Genomic DNA, 19,324 nt, shown 5'->3' with positions numbered 1-19,324 from the left:
ACTAATCCCTGGGCAGGCACGCACAGAGTTCCAAGGAGTCTCAGCTGCTGTTACCTTTGTTGGAATTATCAACATGACCATTTCCCCACTTACCACCTGCCCTCACAGTTCTCACAGGAATGCCCTTGTCTGTCATCACCAGTGGCTTCCCCCATGGGAGGTTTTTCTCTCAGCTGCAATTGCATTATGTCCAAAGGCCGCACCTTCCTCCCCTTTGAGCACAGCACAGAGCTTGACCCTCGAGAATCAGTGATTCAGGGCTGGGTCTCTCCACCTTCATCAGCGACTGATTGACAGCCTCTGATGCCATCTAACATCCCAATATGAGGTTTGACTTTTTCAGGTGTTTGTAACCTTCATCCTGGAGGAGTAGAGACAGCGCAGCCCAGAGGACCTGGTACCAAGAGGTAATAATGGAGACCTTTGGGCTCCTGGTCTCAGTGGGTAACAGCTCACCTCTGCTCCATTCATGGACCTGCTGCCTATTTGGTTCTGTCCTCTCTGTCCAGGACTGGCTGGTTGAGAAGACCACTGGCACGCACCATCCTTCTTCCCTGCACTCCTCACCATGTTCTGGACCGACATCCTCTATTCCAACCTTTCTGTCTGCATCAAGGGTCTTTTGGTAAAAAACACAAGTCCTCACCTGAGTGCCCAGCACACTCTAACCACATCTGAGGTCCCCGCTCCAGATTCCACAGAAGGGGAACTGACTAGCCAAGCCTGGTTGGGTCATGTGTCCCCTCGGTCCAGTTAGCAGGGTCATGGGTGATAGGCTGCTTCAGAGAAGAGCGTGAGTCAGGCAGTACTTCTTGAGAACCATTTGCCATCAGTTCATCCAGGGTATCTTCTTAAACCATACAATCCCAGTTAAAACAGGCTCTGGTGACTTCCCTGGTAGTCCAGTAGTTAAGACTTCACACTTCCAATGAAGGGGGTACTGGTTCGATCCCTGGTCGGTGAAGTAAGATCCCACATGCCACGCAGCACGGCCAAAAAACAAAAGGTGGGGGTAGCTCCTCTCCTGAATGCTACACCATTGTCCCTTGTTTCTTTTTTTTTTTTTTTAATTAAAAAATTTTTATTGAAGTATAGTGGATTTACAGTATTATACTAGGTTCAGGCATATAGCTTAGTGATTCAGTACTTTTACAGATTATACTCTGTTAAAAGTAATTACAAGCTAATGATATATAATTCCCTGTGCTATACAACATATCCTTCTTGCTTATCTATTTTATACATAGTACTTTGTATCTCTTAATCCCATACCCCCAACTTGTTCCTACCCCCTTCCCATTCCCCTCTGGTAACCACTAGTTGGTTTTCTCTATCTGTGAGTCTGCTTCTGTTTTGCTGTACGTTCATTTGTATTATTTTTTAGATTCCACGTATAAGTGATATCATATGGTGTTTGTCTTTCTCTGATTTATTTCACTGAGCATATCTTTGAGGTCCATCCACATTACTGCAAATGGCAGAATTTCATTCTTTTCTATGGCTGAGTAATATTCCACTGTATATATATGTACCACATCTTCTTTAGCCATCCCTCTGTTTTTGTTTTTTTGTTTTTTATTTTTTTTCACACACACACACTGTATTTTATTTTTACAAGAGATAAATAGACTGACACCAAGCATTGTACATGGATGACCACAACAAAAGCAACAATGATTGCAATTACCAAACATGAAACACACTCATACTATGTCATAATATTGACATTCAGTCCAGTAATCCTCCACTGTAACAGCTCCTTTACTTTGCAGTGAAAATTGATTTGTATATTCTTTGCCTCTGAGTCCTTGTGGGATTTTTTTTTTTTTAATTCAGACAGAAAGTCACAAAAATTATACTCATCCTCATCAGTTCACTCAGTCCCATGTAATTAATTTTTTTTTCATCTTGACTTTTGTTAGCACTTTTATGAGTTCATCAGTTTTTCATTAGAGTTCTGAAAATGCTTATTCATTCAGTTCAGCAGTACAGTCAGTTACCAGAAACCTGTACTTGTCAGAGTCTTTTCCATGACTTTCTTGAAGATGAAACCCTTTTATAGGAACATATTTGCAAAATCATCAGAGTACATCCAGAACTGTCTGTAAATGACAAAAGACTTAAAAATGACCACGGTTAAGATTTGATGAAAGTTCATAATAATGCAGTTGACAAGAAAATTAGTTATTTCTGAGATATACATTTTAAAGTAATAACTAGGATTATTACTTATAACATTATACCAGAACATATAAGATTTTTAGAAATTTCATGTAATGTCTGAAACATTTATATTAACATATTTCCATACAAATACAAATATAAGATTTTTAGAAATTTCATGTAATGTCTGAAACATTTATATTAACATATTTCCATACAAATAACCCAATGAAAGTTTAGTATTAGTTGTTTTGTTTGTTGTTTTATACTGCAGGTTCTTATTAGGCATCAATTTTATACACATCAGTGTATACATGTCAATCCCAATCGCCCAATTCAGCACACCACCATCCCCACCCCACCGCAGTTTTCCCCCCTTGGTGTCCATATGTCCATTCTCTACATCTGTGTCTCAACTTCTGCCCTGCAAACCGGCTCATCTGTACCATTTTTCTAGGTTCCACATACATGCATTAATATACGATATTTGTTTTTCTCTTTCTGACTTACTTCACTCTGTATGACAGTCTCTAGATCCATCCACGTCTCAACAAATGACTCAATTTCGTTCATTTTTATGACTGAGTAATATTCCATTGTATATATGTACCACATCTTCTTTATCCATTCGTCTGTTGATGGGCATTTAGGTTGCTTCCATGACCTGGCTATTGTAAATAGTGCTGCAATGAACATTCGGGTGCATGTGTCTTTTTGAATTACGGTTTTCTCTGGGTATATGCCCAGTAGTGGGATTGCTGGGTCATATGGTAATTCTATTTTTAGTTTTTTAAGGAACCTCCATATTGTTCTCCATAGTGGCTGTATCAATTTACATTCCCACCAACAGTGCAAGAGGGTTCCCTTTTCTCCACACCGTCTCCAGCATTTGTTGTTTGTAGATTTTCTGATGATGCCCATTCTAACAGGAGTGAGGTGATACCTCATTGTAGTTTTGATTTGCATTTCTCTAATAATTAGTGATGTTGAGCATCTTTTCATGTGCTTCGTGGCCGTCTGTATGTCTTCTTTGGAGAAATGTCTATTTAGGTCTTCTGCCCATTTTTTGATTGGGGTGTTTGTTTCTTTAATATTGAGCTGAATGAGCTGTTTATATATTTTGGAGATTAATCCTTTGTCCGTTGATTCATTTGCAAATATTTTCTCCAATTCTGAGGGTTGTCTTTTCGTCTTGTTTATGGTTTCCTTTGCTGTGCAAAAGCTTTGAAGTTTCATTAGGTCCCACTTGGTTATTTTTGTTTTTATTTCCATTACTCTAGGAGGTGGATCAAAAAAGATCTTGCTGTGATTTATGTCAAAGTGTGTTCTTCCTATGTTTTCCTCTAAGAGTTTTATAGTGTCCAGTCTTATATTTAGGTCTCTAATCCATTTTGAGTTTATTTTTGTGTATGGTGTTAGGGAGTATTCTAACTTCATTCTTTTACATGTAGCTGTCCAGTTTTCCCAGCACCACTTATTGAAGAGACTGTCTTTTCTCCATTGTATATCTTTGCCTCCTTTGTCATAGATTAGTTGACCATAGGTGCGTGGGTTAATCTCTGGGCTTTCTATCTTGTTCCATTGATCTGTGTTTCTGTTTTTGTGCCAGTACCATATTGTCTTGATTACTGTAGCTTTGTAGTATAGTCTGAAGTCAGGGAGTCTGATTCCTCCAGCTCCATTTTTTTGCCTCAAGACTGCTTTGGCTATTCGGGGTCTTTTGTGTTTCCATACAAATTTTAAGATGATTTGTTCTAGCTCTGTAAAAAATGCCATTGGTAATTTGATAGGGATTGCATTGAATCTGTAGATTGCTTTGGGTAGTATACTCATTTTCACAATGTTGATTCTTCCAATCCAAGAACATGGTATATCTCTCCATCTGTTGCTATCATCTGTAATTTCTTTCATCAGTGTCTTATAGTTTTCTGCATACAGGTCTTTTGTCTCCATAGGTAGGTTTATTCCTAGGTATTTTATTCTTTTTGTTGCAATGGTAAATGGGAGTGTTTCCATAATTTCTCTTTCAGATTTTTCATCATTAGTGTATAGGAATGCAAGAGATTTCTGTGCATTCATTTTGTATCCTGCAACTTTACCATATTCAATAATTAGCTCTAGCAGTTTTCTGGTGGCAGTTTTAGGATTCTCTATGTAGAGTATCATGTCATCTGCAAACAGTGACAGTTTTACTTCTTTTCCAATTTGTATTCCTTTTATTTCTTTTTCTTCTCTGATTGCCGTGGCTAGGACTTCCAGAACTATGTTGAATAATAGTGGTGAGAGTGGACATCCTTGTCTCGTTCCTGATCTTAGAGGAAATGCTTTCAGTTTTTCACCATTGAGAATGATGTTTGCTGTGGGTTTGTCATATATGGCCTTTATTATGTTGAGGTAGGTTCCCTCTATGCCCACTTTCTGTAGAGTTTTTATCAGAAATAGGTGTTGAATTTTGTCAAAAGCTTTTTCTGCATCTATTGAGATGATCATATGGTTTTTATTCTTCAATTTGTTAATATGGTGTATCACATTGATTGATTTGCGTATATTGAAGAATCCTTGTATCCCTGGGATAAATCCCACTTGATCGTGGTGTATGATCCTTTTAATGTGTTGTTGGATTCTGTTTGCTAGTATTTTGTTGAGGATTTTTGCATCTGTATTCATCAGTGATATTGGTCTGTAATTTTCTTTTTTTGTAGTGTCTTTTTCTGGTTTTGGTATCAGGGTGATGGTGGCCTCATAGAATGAGTTTGGGAGTGTTCCTTCCTCTGCAATTTTTTGGAAGAGTTTGAGAAGGATGGGTGTTAGCTCTTCTCTAAATGTTTGATAGAATTCACCTGTGAAGCCATCTGGTCCTGGACTTTTGTTTGTTGGAAGATTTTTAATCACAGTTTCAATTTCATTACTTGTGATTGGTCTGTTCATATTTTCTGTTTCCTCCTGGTTCAGTCTTGGAAGGTTATACCTTTCTAAGAATTTGTCCATTTCTTCCAGGTTGTCCATTTTATTGGCATAAAGTTGCTTGTAGTAGTCTCTTAGGATGCTTTGTATTTCTGCGGTGTCTGTTGTAACTTCTCCTTTTTCATTTCTGATTTTATTGATTTGAGTCCTCTCCCTCTTTTTCTTGATGAGTCTGGCTAATGGCTTATCAATTTTGTTTATCTTCTCAAAGAACCAACTTTTAGTTTTATTGATCTTTGCTGTTGTTTTCTTTGTTTCTATTTCATTTATTTCTGCTCTGATCTTTATGATTTCTTTCCTTCTGCTAACTTTGGGTTTTGTTTGTTCTTCTTTCTCTAGTTTCTTTAGGTGTAAGGTTAGATTGTTTACTTGAGATTTTTCTTGTTTCTTTAGGTAGGCTTATATAGCTATAAACTTCCCTCTTAGAACTGCTTTTGCTGCATCCCATAGGTTTTGGGTCGTCGTGTTTTCATTGTCATTTGTCTCTAGGTATTTTTTTATTTCCTCTTTGATTTCTTCAGTGATCTCTTGGTTATTTAGTAACGTATTGTTTAGCCTCCATGTGTTTGTCTTTTTTACGTTTTTTTCCCTGTAATTCATTTCTAATCTCATAGCATTGTGGTCAGAAAAGATGCTTGATATGATTTCAATTTTCTTAAATTTACTGAGGCTTGATTTGTGACCCAAGATGTGATCTATCCTGGAGAATGTTCCGTGCGCACTTGAGAAGAACGTGTAATCTGCTGTTTTTGGATGGAATATCCTATATATATCAATTAAATCTATCTGGTCTATTGTGTCATTTAAAGCTTCTGTTTCCTTATTTATTTTCATTTTGGATGATCTGTCCATTGGTGTAAGTGAGGTGTTAAAGTCCCCCACTATGATTGTGTTACTGTCGATTTCCTCTTTTATAGCTGTTAGCAGTTGCCTTATGTATTGAGGTGCTCCTATGTTGGGTGCATATATATTTATAATTGTTATGTCTTCTTCTTGGATTGATCCCTGGATCATTATGTAGTGTCCTTCCTTGTCTCTTGTAACATTCTTTATTTTAAAGTCTATTTTATCTGATATGAGTATAGCTACTCCAGCTTTCTTTTGATTTCCATTTGCATGGAATATCTTTTTCCATCCCCTCACTTTCAGTCTGTATGTGTCCCGAGGTCTAAAGTGGGTCTCTTGTAGACAGCATATATATGGGTCTTGTTTTTGTATCCATTCAGCCAGTCTATGTCTTTTGGTTGGGGCATTTAATCCATTCACGTTTAAGGTAATTATCGATATGTATGTTCCTATGACCATTTTCTTAATTGTTTTGGGTTTGTTTTTGTAGGTCCTTTTCTTCTCTTGTGTTTCCCACTTAGAGAAGTTCCTTTAGCATTTGTTGTAGAGCTGGTTTGGTGGTGCTGAATTCTCTTAGCTTTTGCTTGTCTGTAAAGCTTTTGATTTCTCCATCAAATCTAAATGAGATCCTTGCTGGGTAGAGTAATCTTGGTTGTAGGTTCTTCCCTTTCATCACTTTAAATATATCATGCCATTCCCTTCTGGCTTGCAGAGTTTCTGCTGAGAAATCAGCTGTTAACCTTATGGGAGTTCCCTTATATGTTATTTGTCATTTTTCCCTTGCTGCTTTCAATAATTTTTCTTTGTCTTTAATTTTTGCCACTTTGATTACTATGTGTCTCGGCGTGTTTCTCCTTGGGTTTATCCTGTATGGGCCTCTCTGCACTTCCTGGACTTGGGTGGCTATTTCCTTTCCAATGTTAGGGAAGTTTTCGACTATAATCTCTTCAAATATTTTCTCTGGTCCTTTCTCTCTCTCTTCCCCTTTCTCTCTCTCTTCCCCTTCTGGGACCCCTATAATGCGAATGTTGTTGCGTTTAATGTTGTCCCAGAGGTCTCTTAGGCTGTCTTCATTTCTTTTCATTCTTTTTTCTTTAGTCTGTTCCGCAGCAGTGAATTCCACCATTCTGTCTTCCAGGTCACTTATCCGTTCTTCTGCCTCAGTTATTCTGCTATTGATTCCTTCTAGTGTAGTTTTCATTTCAGTTATTGTATTGGTCATCTCTGTTTGTTTGTTCTTTAATTCTTCTAGGTCTTTGTTAATCATTTCTTGCATCTTCTCAATCTTTGCCTCCATTCTTATTCCGAGGTCCTGGATCATCTTCACTGTCATTATTCTGAATTCTTTTTCTGGAAGGTTGCCTATCTCCACTTCATTTAGTTGTTTTTCTGGGGTTTTTTCTTGTTCCTTCATCTGGTACATAGCCCTCTGCCTTTTCATCTTGTCTATCTTTCTGTAACTGTGGTTTTTGGTCCACAGGCTGCAGGATTGTAGTTTTTCTTGCTTCTGCTGTCTGCCCTCTGGTGGTTGAGGCTATCTAAGAGGCTTGATGGGAGGCTCTGATGGTGGGTTGAGCTGACTGTTGCTGTGGCGGTCAGAGCTCAGTAAAACTTTAATCCACTTGACTGTTGACGGGTGGGGCTCGGTTCCTTCCCTGTTGGTTGTTTTGCCTGAGGCAACCCAACACTGGAGCCTACCTGGGCTCTTTGGTGAGGTTAATGGCAGACTCTGAGAAAGCTCACGCCAAGGAGCACTTCCCAGAACCTCGGCTGCCAGTGTCCTTGTCCCCATGGTGAAACAGAGCCACACCCCGCCTCTGCAGGAGACCCCCGAACACCAGCAGGTAGGCCTGGTTCAGTCTCCCCCAGGGTCACTGCTCCTTCCCCTGAGTCCCGATGCGCACACTACTTTGTGTGTGCCCTCCAAGAGTGGGGTCTCTGTTTCCCCCTGTCCTGTCAAAGTCCTGCAATCAATTCCCACTAGCCTTCAAAGTCTGATTCTCTAGGAATTCCTCCTCCCGTTGCCGGACCCCCAGGTTGGGAAGCCTGACGTGAGGCTCAGAACCTTCACTCCAGTGGGTGGACTTCTGTGGTATAAGTGTTCGCCAGTCTGTGAGTCACCCACGCAGCAGTTATGGGATTTGATTTTACTCTGATTGCGCCCCTCCTACCATCTCACTGTGGCTTCTCCTCTGTCCTTGGACGTGGGGTATCCTCCTTGGTGAAGTCCAGGGTCTTCCTGTCAATGATTGTCCAGCAGCCAGTTGTGATTCTGGTGCTCTCGCAAGAGGGAGTGAGAGCACGTCCTTCTACTCCGCCATCGTGGTTAATCCCTCTGTCCCTTGTTTCTTAAGGCCTGGACCATGCTCCCGTGCTGCTTCAGGAGATGATTTTAGAGGATGCACAGATCCGACATCAAGTGGAATGTCTGGACACCCTGAGAAAGCGATTCTTTTTCCCCGCTCTTTCCCTTGCTGCTGTCAGGAGAAAGTCTTTTTGGTATAGTGCTAGATCTCTATTGCCCACTGTTATTAATATCCCCCTCCCCCTTTTTGGTGCCCGAACAGGGACATGAAACTAATATCCCTTTTTAATAGAGGGGGCACCCGTGAGCATACCCCATGAGGTCCCTGGGACTTCAGAGCATTATTTTGATTTCATTGTATTTTCATGATAAACTTCCACTTGTCCCAAGTCAAACTGGTTTTCCCAATTAGCAGAGAGATACAAATATTCTTTTTAAGACGCAATCTATATAAGAAAAATAAAATGTAGGTCATTTAAAAGAGAATTGTAACACTGGCCACAGCCAAGTTCCCGTAAGCACAGACCAGGTGTCAGGTTTGTTGCAGGCACTGTTCCGACTCCATTCCTTGAATTCCAACATCCTGTCCTCAGCAAAGTAAGGAAGATACAGCCACTGAGTGAGTTCCTCAGAAACCTCAAGTTATTCAATGTAGAAGATGTGCCTTCTCTATGAGGTGCCAACCTGTGCTTTCTTTGCTGCTAAAAGTCCTTTTTGTGGCCACGTTGCATGGCATGCAAGATCTTAGTTCCCAGACCAGACCAGGGATCGAACCCCTGCCCCCTTCAGTGGGAGCACAGAGGCCTAACCACTGGATTGCTAGGGAATTCCCTAAAAGTCCTTTTTAAAAATGAAATGTGAGTGAGTGTAGGTGATAGTTGATGTCCTTTCTGCACCAAATCACCACGTAGATTTTCTGATTTTTAAAAAAATTTTACAAGTCCATGAAATATCAAAATCTGGGAATGACCAAGTCATCCCCTCAAACAGATTCCCCTTTCTCAAGGATTAAATACTCCAGATCACCTCCCCCTCACATGGCTACCTTCTCCAAGAATGCTGGCCCCACACAGAGCTGTGCACTGTTTCCTCCTTAGTGTAGCACTTGGCCGAGTCCTGGAGCCAGAGCTCCTGGTGAGAATCCCAGCTCTGCTCCTCACAGGCTGTATGGCCCCAGGCAAGTTTCTGAACCTCTCCCTGCCTTAGAGTCCTCCTTGACAGAATGGGGTAATATGGTATTTATGTCACAGTATTATTGTTTGTCTAAATGTTCATGTATGAAAACAGACCAGTCTGTTACTTCCTGACTGTGCAGTTCTGAGGTATGATCTCTGTTGCTATCACTGCTCCTGTTGATACCACCATCATCATCATCATTATCCTCATTATCAACATGCCTGAACTCGGCACCTGCTAGAGCAGTGTTGTGAAGTGTTGTAGTTCAATAGTACAGATGCCAGAGACAGCCAACCTGGGTCCCCAATTGGATCAGCTGAATATCAGTTACATGCCATTCACCTGTCTCAATTCACTTGTTATTGATAGTTGAGTTTCCAGCTTGGGGATGTTAAAGATAAAACTGCTGCAGACATTTATAGCTAGTCTTCATGTGGAAATGTGTTTCATTTATTTTGAACTAAGATTTGTGAGTATAATTCCTGAGTCAGATGGTAGGTGAATTTTTTTGTTGTTAAGAAACTGACAAAATTTCAGTTTCATTGACCTTTTCAATTTTTTTTTAGTCTCTATTTCTGCCCTGATCTTTATTATTTCTTTCTTCTACTAAATTTGGGTTTTGTTTGTTCTTTTTCTAGTTCCTTTAGGTGTAAGTTTAGGTTGTTTGAGATTTTTCTTGTTTCCTGAGGTAGGCTTGTATCACTATAAACTTCCCACTTTGGACTGCTTTTGCTATATCCCATAGATTTTGGATTGTTGTGTTTTTGTTTTCATTTGCCTATAGATTTTTCTTTTTTTTTGCCACGCTGGGCAGCTTGAGGGATCTCAGTTTCCCGACCAGTGATTGAACCCAGGCCACAGCAGTGAAATCCTGGAATCCTAACCACTAGGCCACTAGGGAACTCCTGATATTTTTTTTATTTCTTTGATTTCTTCAGTGATCCATTGGTTGTTAGCAGCATATTATTTAGTCTCCATGTGTTTGTGTTTTTTGCAGTTTTTTTTCTCTTTCTTGTAGTTGATTTCTAGTCTCATAGCATTGTGGTTGAAATGCTACTTGACAAGTAGGAAAAGTTATGGTCAGAGAAGGTTCTTTGAAAAGAAAAATAAAATTGATAAATCTTTAGCCACACTCATTAAGGAAAAAAGAGGGCCAAAATCCATAAAATCAGAAATGAAGAAGCAGAAGTTTCAACCGACACAACAGAAATACAAAGGATCATGAGATTAATATCAACAACTATATGCCAATAAAATGGACAACCTAGAAGAAATGGACAAATTCCTAGAATGTACACTCTCTCAAGACTGAACAAGGAAAAAATAGAAAATATGAACAGACCAATTAACCAGTAATGAAATTGAATCAGCAATTTTAAAAAACTACCAACAAACAAAAGTTCAGGACCAGATGGCTTCACAGGTGAATTCTACCAGAAGTTCAGAGAAGAGTTAACACCTCTGCTTCTCAAACTATTCCCGAAAACTTACAGCAGGAACATTTTTGAACTCATTCTACAAGGCCAGCCTCACTATAATACCAAAACAAGACAAAGATATCACAAAAAAAGAAAATTACAGGCCAATATCACTGATGAATATATATGCAAAAATCCTTAACAAAATATTAGCAAACCAAATCCAACAATATATTAAAAGGATCATACACCATGATCAAGTGGGATTTATTCCAGGGATGCAAGGATGGTTGAATATCCACAAATCAATCATATACCACATTAACAAGTTGAAGAATAAAAATCATATGATCATCTCAATAGAATGCAGAAAAAGCTTTTGACAAAATTCAATACCGATTATGATAAAAACTCTCTAGAAAATGGGCATAGAGGGTACATACCTCAACATGATAAAGGCCATATATGATAAGCCCACAACTCGTATCATGCTGAACAGTGAAAAGCTGAAAGCATTTAATCGAAGACAAGGATGCCCACTCTTGCCACTTTTATTCAACATAGTTTTGGAAGTCCTAGCCACAGCAATCAGAGAAGAAAAAGAAATAAAATGAAATTCCAAGGGATTTCAGAGCTTGGTGGCAGGAAATGTGGTCAAAGACCAAATATTAGAACAAAAGATGCTCTTAGTGCTCTTATCACTTAGGAAATTAGAAGGGTTTTAGGAGCTCTGTGCCAGGAACTAGTGGTAGAGACCAACATATTTTTACTGTATTTTACAGTATATTAAAACACACCACTCAGCCATAAAAATGAATGAAATTGGGTCATTTTTAGAGACATGGATGGACCTAGAGAGTGTCATACAGAGTGAAGTAAGTCAGAAAAGCAAATATCGTATAATAACGTATATATGTGGAATCTAGAAAGATGGTATAGATTTTATTTGCAAAGCGGAAATAGAGACATAGACATAGAGAACAAATGTATGGATACCAAGCGGAAAAGGGGTGGGGAGGGAGGAATTGGGAGACTGGGATTGACACATATACATTATTGATACTATGTATAAAATAGACAACTGATGGGAACATACTGTATAGCACAGGGAACTCTACCTAATGCACTGTGGTAACCTAAATGGGAGGGACGTCCAAAAGGGAGGGGATATCTGTCTATGGATGATTCATTTTGTTGTCAGTGGAGGCTAACACAACATTGTAAAGCAACCATACTCCAATAAAAATTAAACTAAACAAAACGAAAAAACACACACACCAGAAAATATCTCTAGCACCCTGGAACTGGCACAATGGTCATATGAGTGGTCTGGCAGTCCAGGCAAACAACTACCCTTGGGAAAGTGTATTGGCTATTTCTTCTCCATGGAACATCTTTCTGATGTATCCTTGTCACTCTCTCCTCTCCATTAAATACTTGCTCGAATATTATCTGCACTATGAGAACATCTCTGACCCCTCTATTTCCTACTGAAATCCTCAGACTCCACATGCTTGCATTCCTCATTGCTGCTCTTTTATATTTCCACAGCACCTGTCATCTTATAATTACTATAATATAGAATTTTTTGTGATTTATTGACTATTCCTTCAATAAAGAGTTAGATTGAAGGCTGCATGAGAACACATTTTTTTGGTTGCTGATGTATAACTCATATCTAGATGAGCCTCTGAGCCAGATGAGATGTTTAGTAAATGATTATTGATGGAATAAAACATGATGCCATAGCTTTCCTTCCATTCTTCTACCTCTTTCTGCTCTCACCTTACTGTTTCTTTTTCTCAAGTTTGTTTTCTCAGGGTTGTCATGAATGGAAAGGATTCACACTTTGTGGAAATAAGAATTTCATGGTAGCCAAGTCTCCAGCATAACCATGGGCTCAACTTAATTCTCTCACATTTTAGGACTCAGTGTCCTTCATTTACCACCCATTGAGACTTACCTGTTCTCAGGTTTCACAAGTCCTTTTCTAGTGATTTCCATAGTGCTTAATGGATGACTCCATTAATCAACATTAATAACTTTCTGTAATTTTCTCACTCTACAACTATTTTTCAGAGATATTCTTGAGTCCCCTTGCAGACACTGTCACTGCATTTACAGGTGAAATAATAATCACTGCCCAGCAAGGAGATGAGATCGTGGAATTAAAAACCTTTATCTCTTGTTTGGATGCCCACTTTTTACCCCATACACAGATGCCGATATTTTGGCCATCCTGGCAACAAATGTAAATTTGGTAAGTAAGCACTATTCCCAGATACATGTCATATTCTTAGAAGAAATAGACCATACCTCAGAAAATTCAATAAGAAACGTTATATGGGGGAAAAAATCTGCTTTCTGGGATTGGAACACAAATACTGACAAAGAGATACAAAAAGGATGCATTCTGAGGGACCAAGAGCCATGGTGCCACCTCATCTACTTGCTTTAGGGCTGCCTAGTATCTCTCCATGTTTCCTCTACAACCTGTCTGGATTATACTTGCTCTTATTGTTGACCAAACACATTGAGCCTCACAATGTCCATTCTAAGAGCTTTGCTCCCCACGAAGAGTAAGAAGACTGTGTTTTATTCAGTTTTTGAGTGGACATTTATGTCAATTGTTGGATATGCATTTTTTTATCTTTTGGGAGCATGATTTGCAAATCGAATCTGTAAGAGTGTTTTACTAAGATGTCTTTGATGAGTGCAAGTGTTAAACTTCCTGTCAGATTTCGTGAAAGCAAGACACACTTAAAAAACATGTGAATAAAAGATTGTAAGATACAAAGAGCAAGATAATCAGGAATATAAAGAATCTCAAAGCTAAAGGTTATCTTGTATGACGGCATGTTTTATATATACATAATATCTTCATTATTATTAATATTTTGCCTCCTCTCTCTGGAAAGATCTCTGATGATTCAGTGGTGAATCAGTAGGTATCTAGTTCGTTATCTAGAAGTCATGAGACGGCTTGTTCTAACAAATCATATCCTGATCACACACACTGACAGGTATCTTTCAATCCCTTTGTGGAGAGTGAAGTTTTCTTGATTACACCTTATTTGTGCTCACATAGAACCTCTCTAATCAGGGGAAATTTAAGACCCTTTGTTATCTCAAAACAACTGCAGTTTGTAATGGGCAATGTGTACAATAATGAGAGCAAGTTTAGAATTTGCAGGCCCTTGTCTCTTTAATTAAAACAAGTTTTGTAACGCCTCATACAAAACAAGTAATGCTGCTTGTATATGACTTAAATTCATTTCAAAGGTTTTATATAAACTATTTCCATTTTTTTCCTTTTTATAATTCTCTTACTCTAATTTAGTATTTTTATTGTACTACCAATTTGCTAGTTTCGTTCAATTTTATAGAATGCTATATAAATTAAAGTACTGAGAAAAAATTTTAATTTAATTAATTTATTTATTTATGGCTGCGTTGGGTCTTTGCTGCTATGCGCGGGCTTCTCTAGTTGTGGCGAGTGGGGGCTACTCTTCGTCGTGGTGTGCGGACTTCTCATTGTGGTGGCTTCTCTTGTTGTGGCGCACAGGCTCTAGGTGTGCAGGCTCAGTAGTTGTGGTGCACGGGTTTAGTTGCTTCACAGCATGTGTGATCTTCCCAGACCAGGGCTCGAACCTGTGTCCCCTGCGTTGGCAGGTGGATTCTTAACCACTGCAGCACCAGGGAAGTCCCATCACTGAGAAAATTTTTACCCAATCCATACAGATATGATTTTTCATGTGTAGGTTTGATTAAATTATTTTCAATTTGAGAATATTTTTTCCATCTCAATTTTTAATCCATTTTAATATTTCATTGCATTATATATTTTCTGTCCAAATTGATAATCAAGTTTAATATATATATGCCCGCTTAAATTATTCAATATGTACATATCAGTAAGGTGTTTCCAGGCTCACTACTATGTACTGTTAACCCCACTACGATTTTCTCTGCCAGAATAAGCTGTTGGATATATTTATAATTTCTTCTAATAAATACTTTTGTTATCCCTTTAAGTAAGCTTTAACTAATAAGCTCTGAAACACTAGCATTTTGTTTGAAATACATCAAGTAAATGACCTCTTTTAGTATTTTTATTCATAATAGCCTTTCTATATAGAAACTTGCTTTATATCTATTTTTATTTAGAGGTGGTTTTTATAATTTCTGGTTTAATTTCTACAGTTTTCAATTTTCTTCAATTCTTTCACATTTCTTTGTTTTAATGTTTTTCAAATTTTTGTTTGTATTTCAATAACATTTGCTTTAAATTTTTAAATAGGAGAAAGCTTCTTACAAGATTAATATTGATTTTTAATTTTTATTGCATATATGCATACCCATAATCTCTTGTTAATTATAATATTTCAAATGATTTTAAAAGGATTTTTAGCTATATATAGGTCAACTTTCAGTATAAATATGTACTTTTTCATTTTCTCTAAATATAATTCATAAATATGTTCCTAAACTTACAGCATTGAAAATGCCGGACACATCACCTCACTTATAAATCTTTCCAGTATGTTTATAAAGTACAAATTCTCTTTCATTATGACAATTACAATAACATTTTCACACTAACAGAAATACCAATAACTGAAAATTCAATTTTCCTACTTTTTCTAAAATTATTTTTTCATAATCATTATGTTTAAATCACAAACAATATACTCCTATTTTATGTTTAATTATGCATCTTAGTTCTCTTTTATTTCAAAGATTTGTCTTACATTCTTGTGTTATATTTGTCATATATATGGTGGCGTAACTAGGTCATTTGGTATAATTTCCTACATTTTCTAATTGCATTTCTCTGATGGCCTAACATGTTCTGCATTGCTTCCAATAAATGTATAAATAGAGCCAGAGGCATTGATCAAATTCACTCTGGTCACTGTACTCCACAGGCAGGGCTGAGACTTATGACTGCCTCACCAACAGATGCTCTGAAGACTGAGTGTCTCTGCTTTTCAAAGTTAACGATTGATGCAATAAAAATTTGTATTCTGAGGCAAACCAAGGATAATTTAAACATAAAAAATTTTCTGTGCCCTTTGGCTTCCTCTTTCCCCTCTACTGTGCATTGTATATCTGCATTATGCATCCACCAAAACTCCCCATTGGCAGAAATACCTGCTCAACCATAAAGAGCAACATTCTCCTAGCACCAACAAGAAAACTCCTTAAAAGATAACATGCCTTCTTGATCTTGTAAGGTGTCACGATGACCCACCACTTTGTACTTACAGATCTGGATTGTGCAAACCATCTATGGTATTTAAAGTACAGCCCTCTGTCTATATAATTATAAACTTATATAACTGCTTTGACCTTTAACGACCAGAACAGTTCTTGGAGCTTTCTGAGAGGGTGTTCCCGGATTATAATCCTACTTGGCTTCAATAAAATTTTCCATTTCTTTCTTAGATAGGCCGATTAAATTTTCTTGGACACTTCACACAGTGGGTCCAAAGGTTATTAGGGTTTTTTCATCCAATGTCATTTTTCCCCCACTGGATTTTTATCTGTTGTGTTAGCTGTCCCTTGCAGTTATTTGGCTGAAGTAATTGGTTGGTGATCATTGATTAAATTCATTACCTTATGCGCTGTAGACCAGTCCCTATTCTACCTAATTCTTATCAGGAATTCTGCATATATAAAGAAGAAACTTTCCTAATTTTCTATTTGTTTACCCTAAAGTGCAGTCTGTACAGCAAAGTTAGGAAAATGCTTGATGCCTTCGCTTTCATTAGCCATTCTCAAAATGTCCCTTAGACGTTTTGTAAACAGTTTCCCAGAGCATCCCCGCAGTGGATCTTGGCCTTTTCTCCTGGAAATGGGAACTACATGACCCAGAATGCTTTGCGTTGAAGGCAGAGTCCCTGAGCCAATAAAGGCTCAGGAAAAAGGAGTTTCTGTTTGGGCACAAAGGGTCGGGCGGGACTTCCTGTCTCCTCCTCCAGGCGGCCATTTTAATTGCCCTTGGTCTGTTTCAGCTCCGCAACGCTGGGTAGGGACGGAGGTGACGGAACTGAAGAGGTGCGAGAGGAGGGGCTGTTCCTGCGGCATAGAGGCGGGCCTGAGGTTCGGCGACGCCGCTCGGGGTGCCCAGCTTCAGGCCCGGCAGAGGGACCGCCGTGTCCGCGTCCGGCCGCCTCTCCCGCCGCTACCGGCCCCGCCCCGCCCACAGAGCCCGATGGCTGCGGCGGCGCTGAGGGACCCGCCTGAGGTAAACGCTCGTCCTCCGGCCCCTCACCGTCCTCACCCCACCAGACACTAAAGCTCCGAGTGCGGGGCGCCTGCTCACGTACCCGCAGCCCAGGCCTCGGTGTCCTGGACGTTGAGGCGGCCGTGGGTGGGGCCCTGTTTCAGACAGGGTGATGGCGCGTGGGAGAGGTTTCAGGTGGAGGGACCGCAGGTGCAAAGGCTTGGAGGTCGGATTGAGGCGGAAGGATTCGGGAAACCTGGGAACCATGTTCTGTCTGCAGGGAGCAAACAACGTGAGGCGAAGGCTGGAATAGCAGGATGAGGGTTCTTCATGGTAGAACTCTAAAAGTCATGGGGAGTTTTAAGAAAAAAAACACAGGATCTACGTCAGAGGTTAAAAATTTCCCAAAAGCTGTTCAAAGGAAAAACAGAGAGGCGTTGAGAACATTGAGGTACTGGGAGGTTGAATCTTTGTTCAGGTTCACGCAGCTGGTAAGGACACTGATCATTGAGATTAGACCATCAGTCTGAGGTCACCTGGCTCCAGGGTCAGGGAAGGGTACAGGGAGGCGATCAGCACATGGGACCCCACCACGGTTCCCTTCCTCCGAGGCCTGCCTCTTTGCACAGGTTCCCATGGCTGCAGAAGTGCTTGTGGAATTCGCACAGGTAGGTGGAGCGTGTCCCAGTCCCTCAGGGCCACAAACCCCACTCCTGTGTTCTCTGAATTGTGGTTTCCTGGGACTCTTAATGCTATCCCTCCAATTCTTGAGTCTGGGAACTCTGGAGAAACTCCAAACCCATAGCCCTGAATCCATGTGAGGCTTTATATAGAGGTATTCTCATGATTGACAACCAGTGTAAACAGGCGTGGAGGGTTCTTCCAGGAACTGGTTCCAAGATTTCCAGATGTTTAGAGGTAAAACTGAGCAGGGATTGTTCAGGAAACCACAGGTCTCCTTTCTTTTAGGTGAGAACAAAGAACAGGGACAGGAGTCAGTATAGAAATGATTCCCTGAAAAGATGGATGTCTATTCTAGAGGTGAAGGGAGATTTGGATCAGAGGAGGGAGGTGTTCTTACCAGTGTCTATAAACAGGCTCCATTGGGCTGTAAAGTGGAGAACAGACTGAAGTTGAGGGAGGAGGAGGGGAAAATCAGGGTAGAGGCTCCTATCATAGTCCAGGTGAGGGTTAATGGACCATAATGGTGGCTTAGGAAAAGTGGTTGGATTCTGGATGCATGTTTTAAAAAGGGACAACTAGATTTTTTTCTAATGTGAACAGTGAGGGAGTAAAACACAGGAGTCAGAGATTACCCCAGGGTTTCCAGCCTTAGCAGCTGTAGGGATGCAAACTCCATCATCTGGGATGAGAAAGACTGTAGTAAGTAATAGTCACTGGGGGTAACAAGAGCTTTGTTTTAGCCATGTTTAAAGTCTGGGGTGTATCAGAGATCACTGAGTGGAGGCGTGAAAGGAACACCTGAACACATAGGTGTGGAAATGTGCGGAGGGGTTCAGGATGGAGACATCCAAAATGTGGTCGGTACTCTGTAGACCATGATGAGTAAGCTTTGGTGACATTAAGGAGGGGCAGTCTTCAGGTTACTGTGTAAAGCTGTTAGGCGCCCAGGAAAGGGAGGGTGGGGCTGTGGACGCAATATCTGGCTTGAGTACTTGGGTCATGGTATTGGGCTTCACAAACAAAAGTGAGGAAGGTAAGTGGCCATAAAGGGAGGTTGTGTTGGGGACAACATAGTGTGGCGGATGACTAGACATTCTAAGTGGCCAATGGAAATAAGATGAATGCAGAGGCCTAGAAGTAATTGAGGCAAGATGACAGTCAGGCTGGAGCTGGTGCTTACTTCCCTATGGATGCTCCAGGATTTTTTGATGACTTTGGTATGCTCTGACATGTTTCATTCAGCCTGGAGGATAAGATCGGGGGGAAATGTGGTCATATGTGAGCATCAGTAGGCCTGGGGTGGGCCACCAATGGGCTAGGCTTTGAATGAGGGTTAAGTGGACGGAGGAAAGTTGTGACTGGTAAGGGAACAGCAAGTACAGCATAGAAGTGGAATAGGGCCATGGGTGTCTGAAATGAACAGTCGATTCTGTGTGGCTAAGTCTGAGGTAAGGAATGGAGCCTGTCAGGGCGGCCATTATAGAAGATTTTGGCACTGCCACTGCTAGTGGGAGCCATGGAGGTCTAGAGAATTACTGG

The 19,324-nt window shown here is 40.0% G+C and overlaps 1 protein-coding gene across 11 annotated transcripts in view; it reads left to right on the top strand.

The window, feature by feature from the left end:
- LOC132352992 (zinc finger protein 551-like) overlaps window positions 1-19,324 on the top strand; it is an 80,407-nt gene that overhangs the window by 17,667 nt on the left and 43,416 nt on the right. For 10 of the 11 annotated variants that reach the window (XR_009498907.1, XR_009498910.1, XR_009498909.1 and 7 more), the window contains exon 3: window positions 16,890-17,122. Coding sequence is in view for 4 of the 11 variants with exons in the window: in XM_059903812.1 (XP_059759795.1) it covers window positions 16,890-17,122 (233 nt within the window). In the remaining 7 variants the exon portion in view is untranslated. Of the gene's footprint in view, window positions 1-16,889; window positions 17,123-17,730; window positions 18,448-19,324 lie in introns of those variants that run through there. The other variant, XM_059903813.1, reaches the window with a different exon arrangement.

This window comes from Balaenoptera ricei, chromosome 19 (genome assembly GCF_028023285.1).
Source record: "Balaenoptera ricei isolate mBalRic1 chromosome 19, mBalRic1.hap2, whole genome shotgun sequence".
NCBI classification, from domain to species: domain Eukaryota; kingdom Metazoa; phylum Chordata; class Mammalia; order Artiodactyla; family Balaenopteridae; genus Balaenoptera; species Balaenoptera ricei.
Note: the sequence above shows the minus strand (reverse complement) of the source record. Positions and strands in the feature narration are given on the sequence as shown.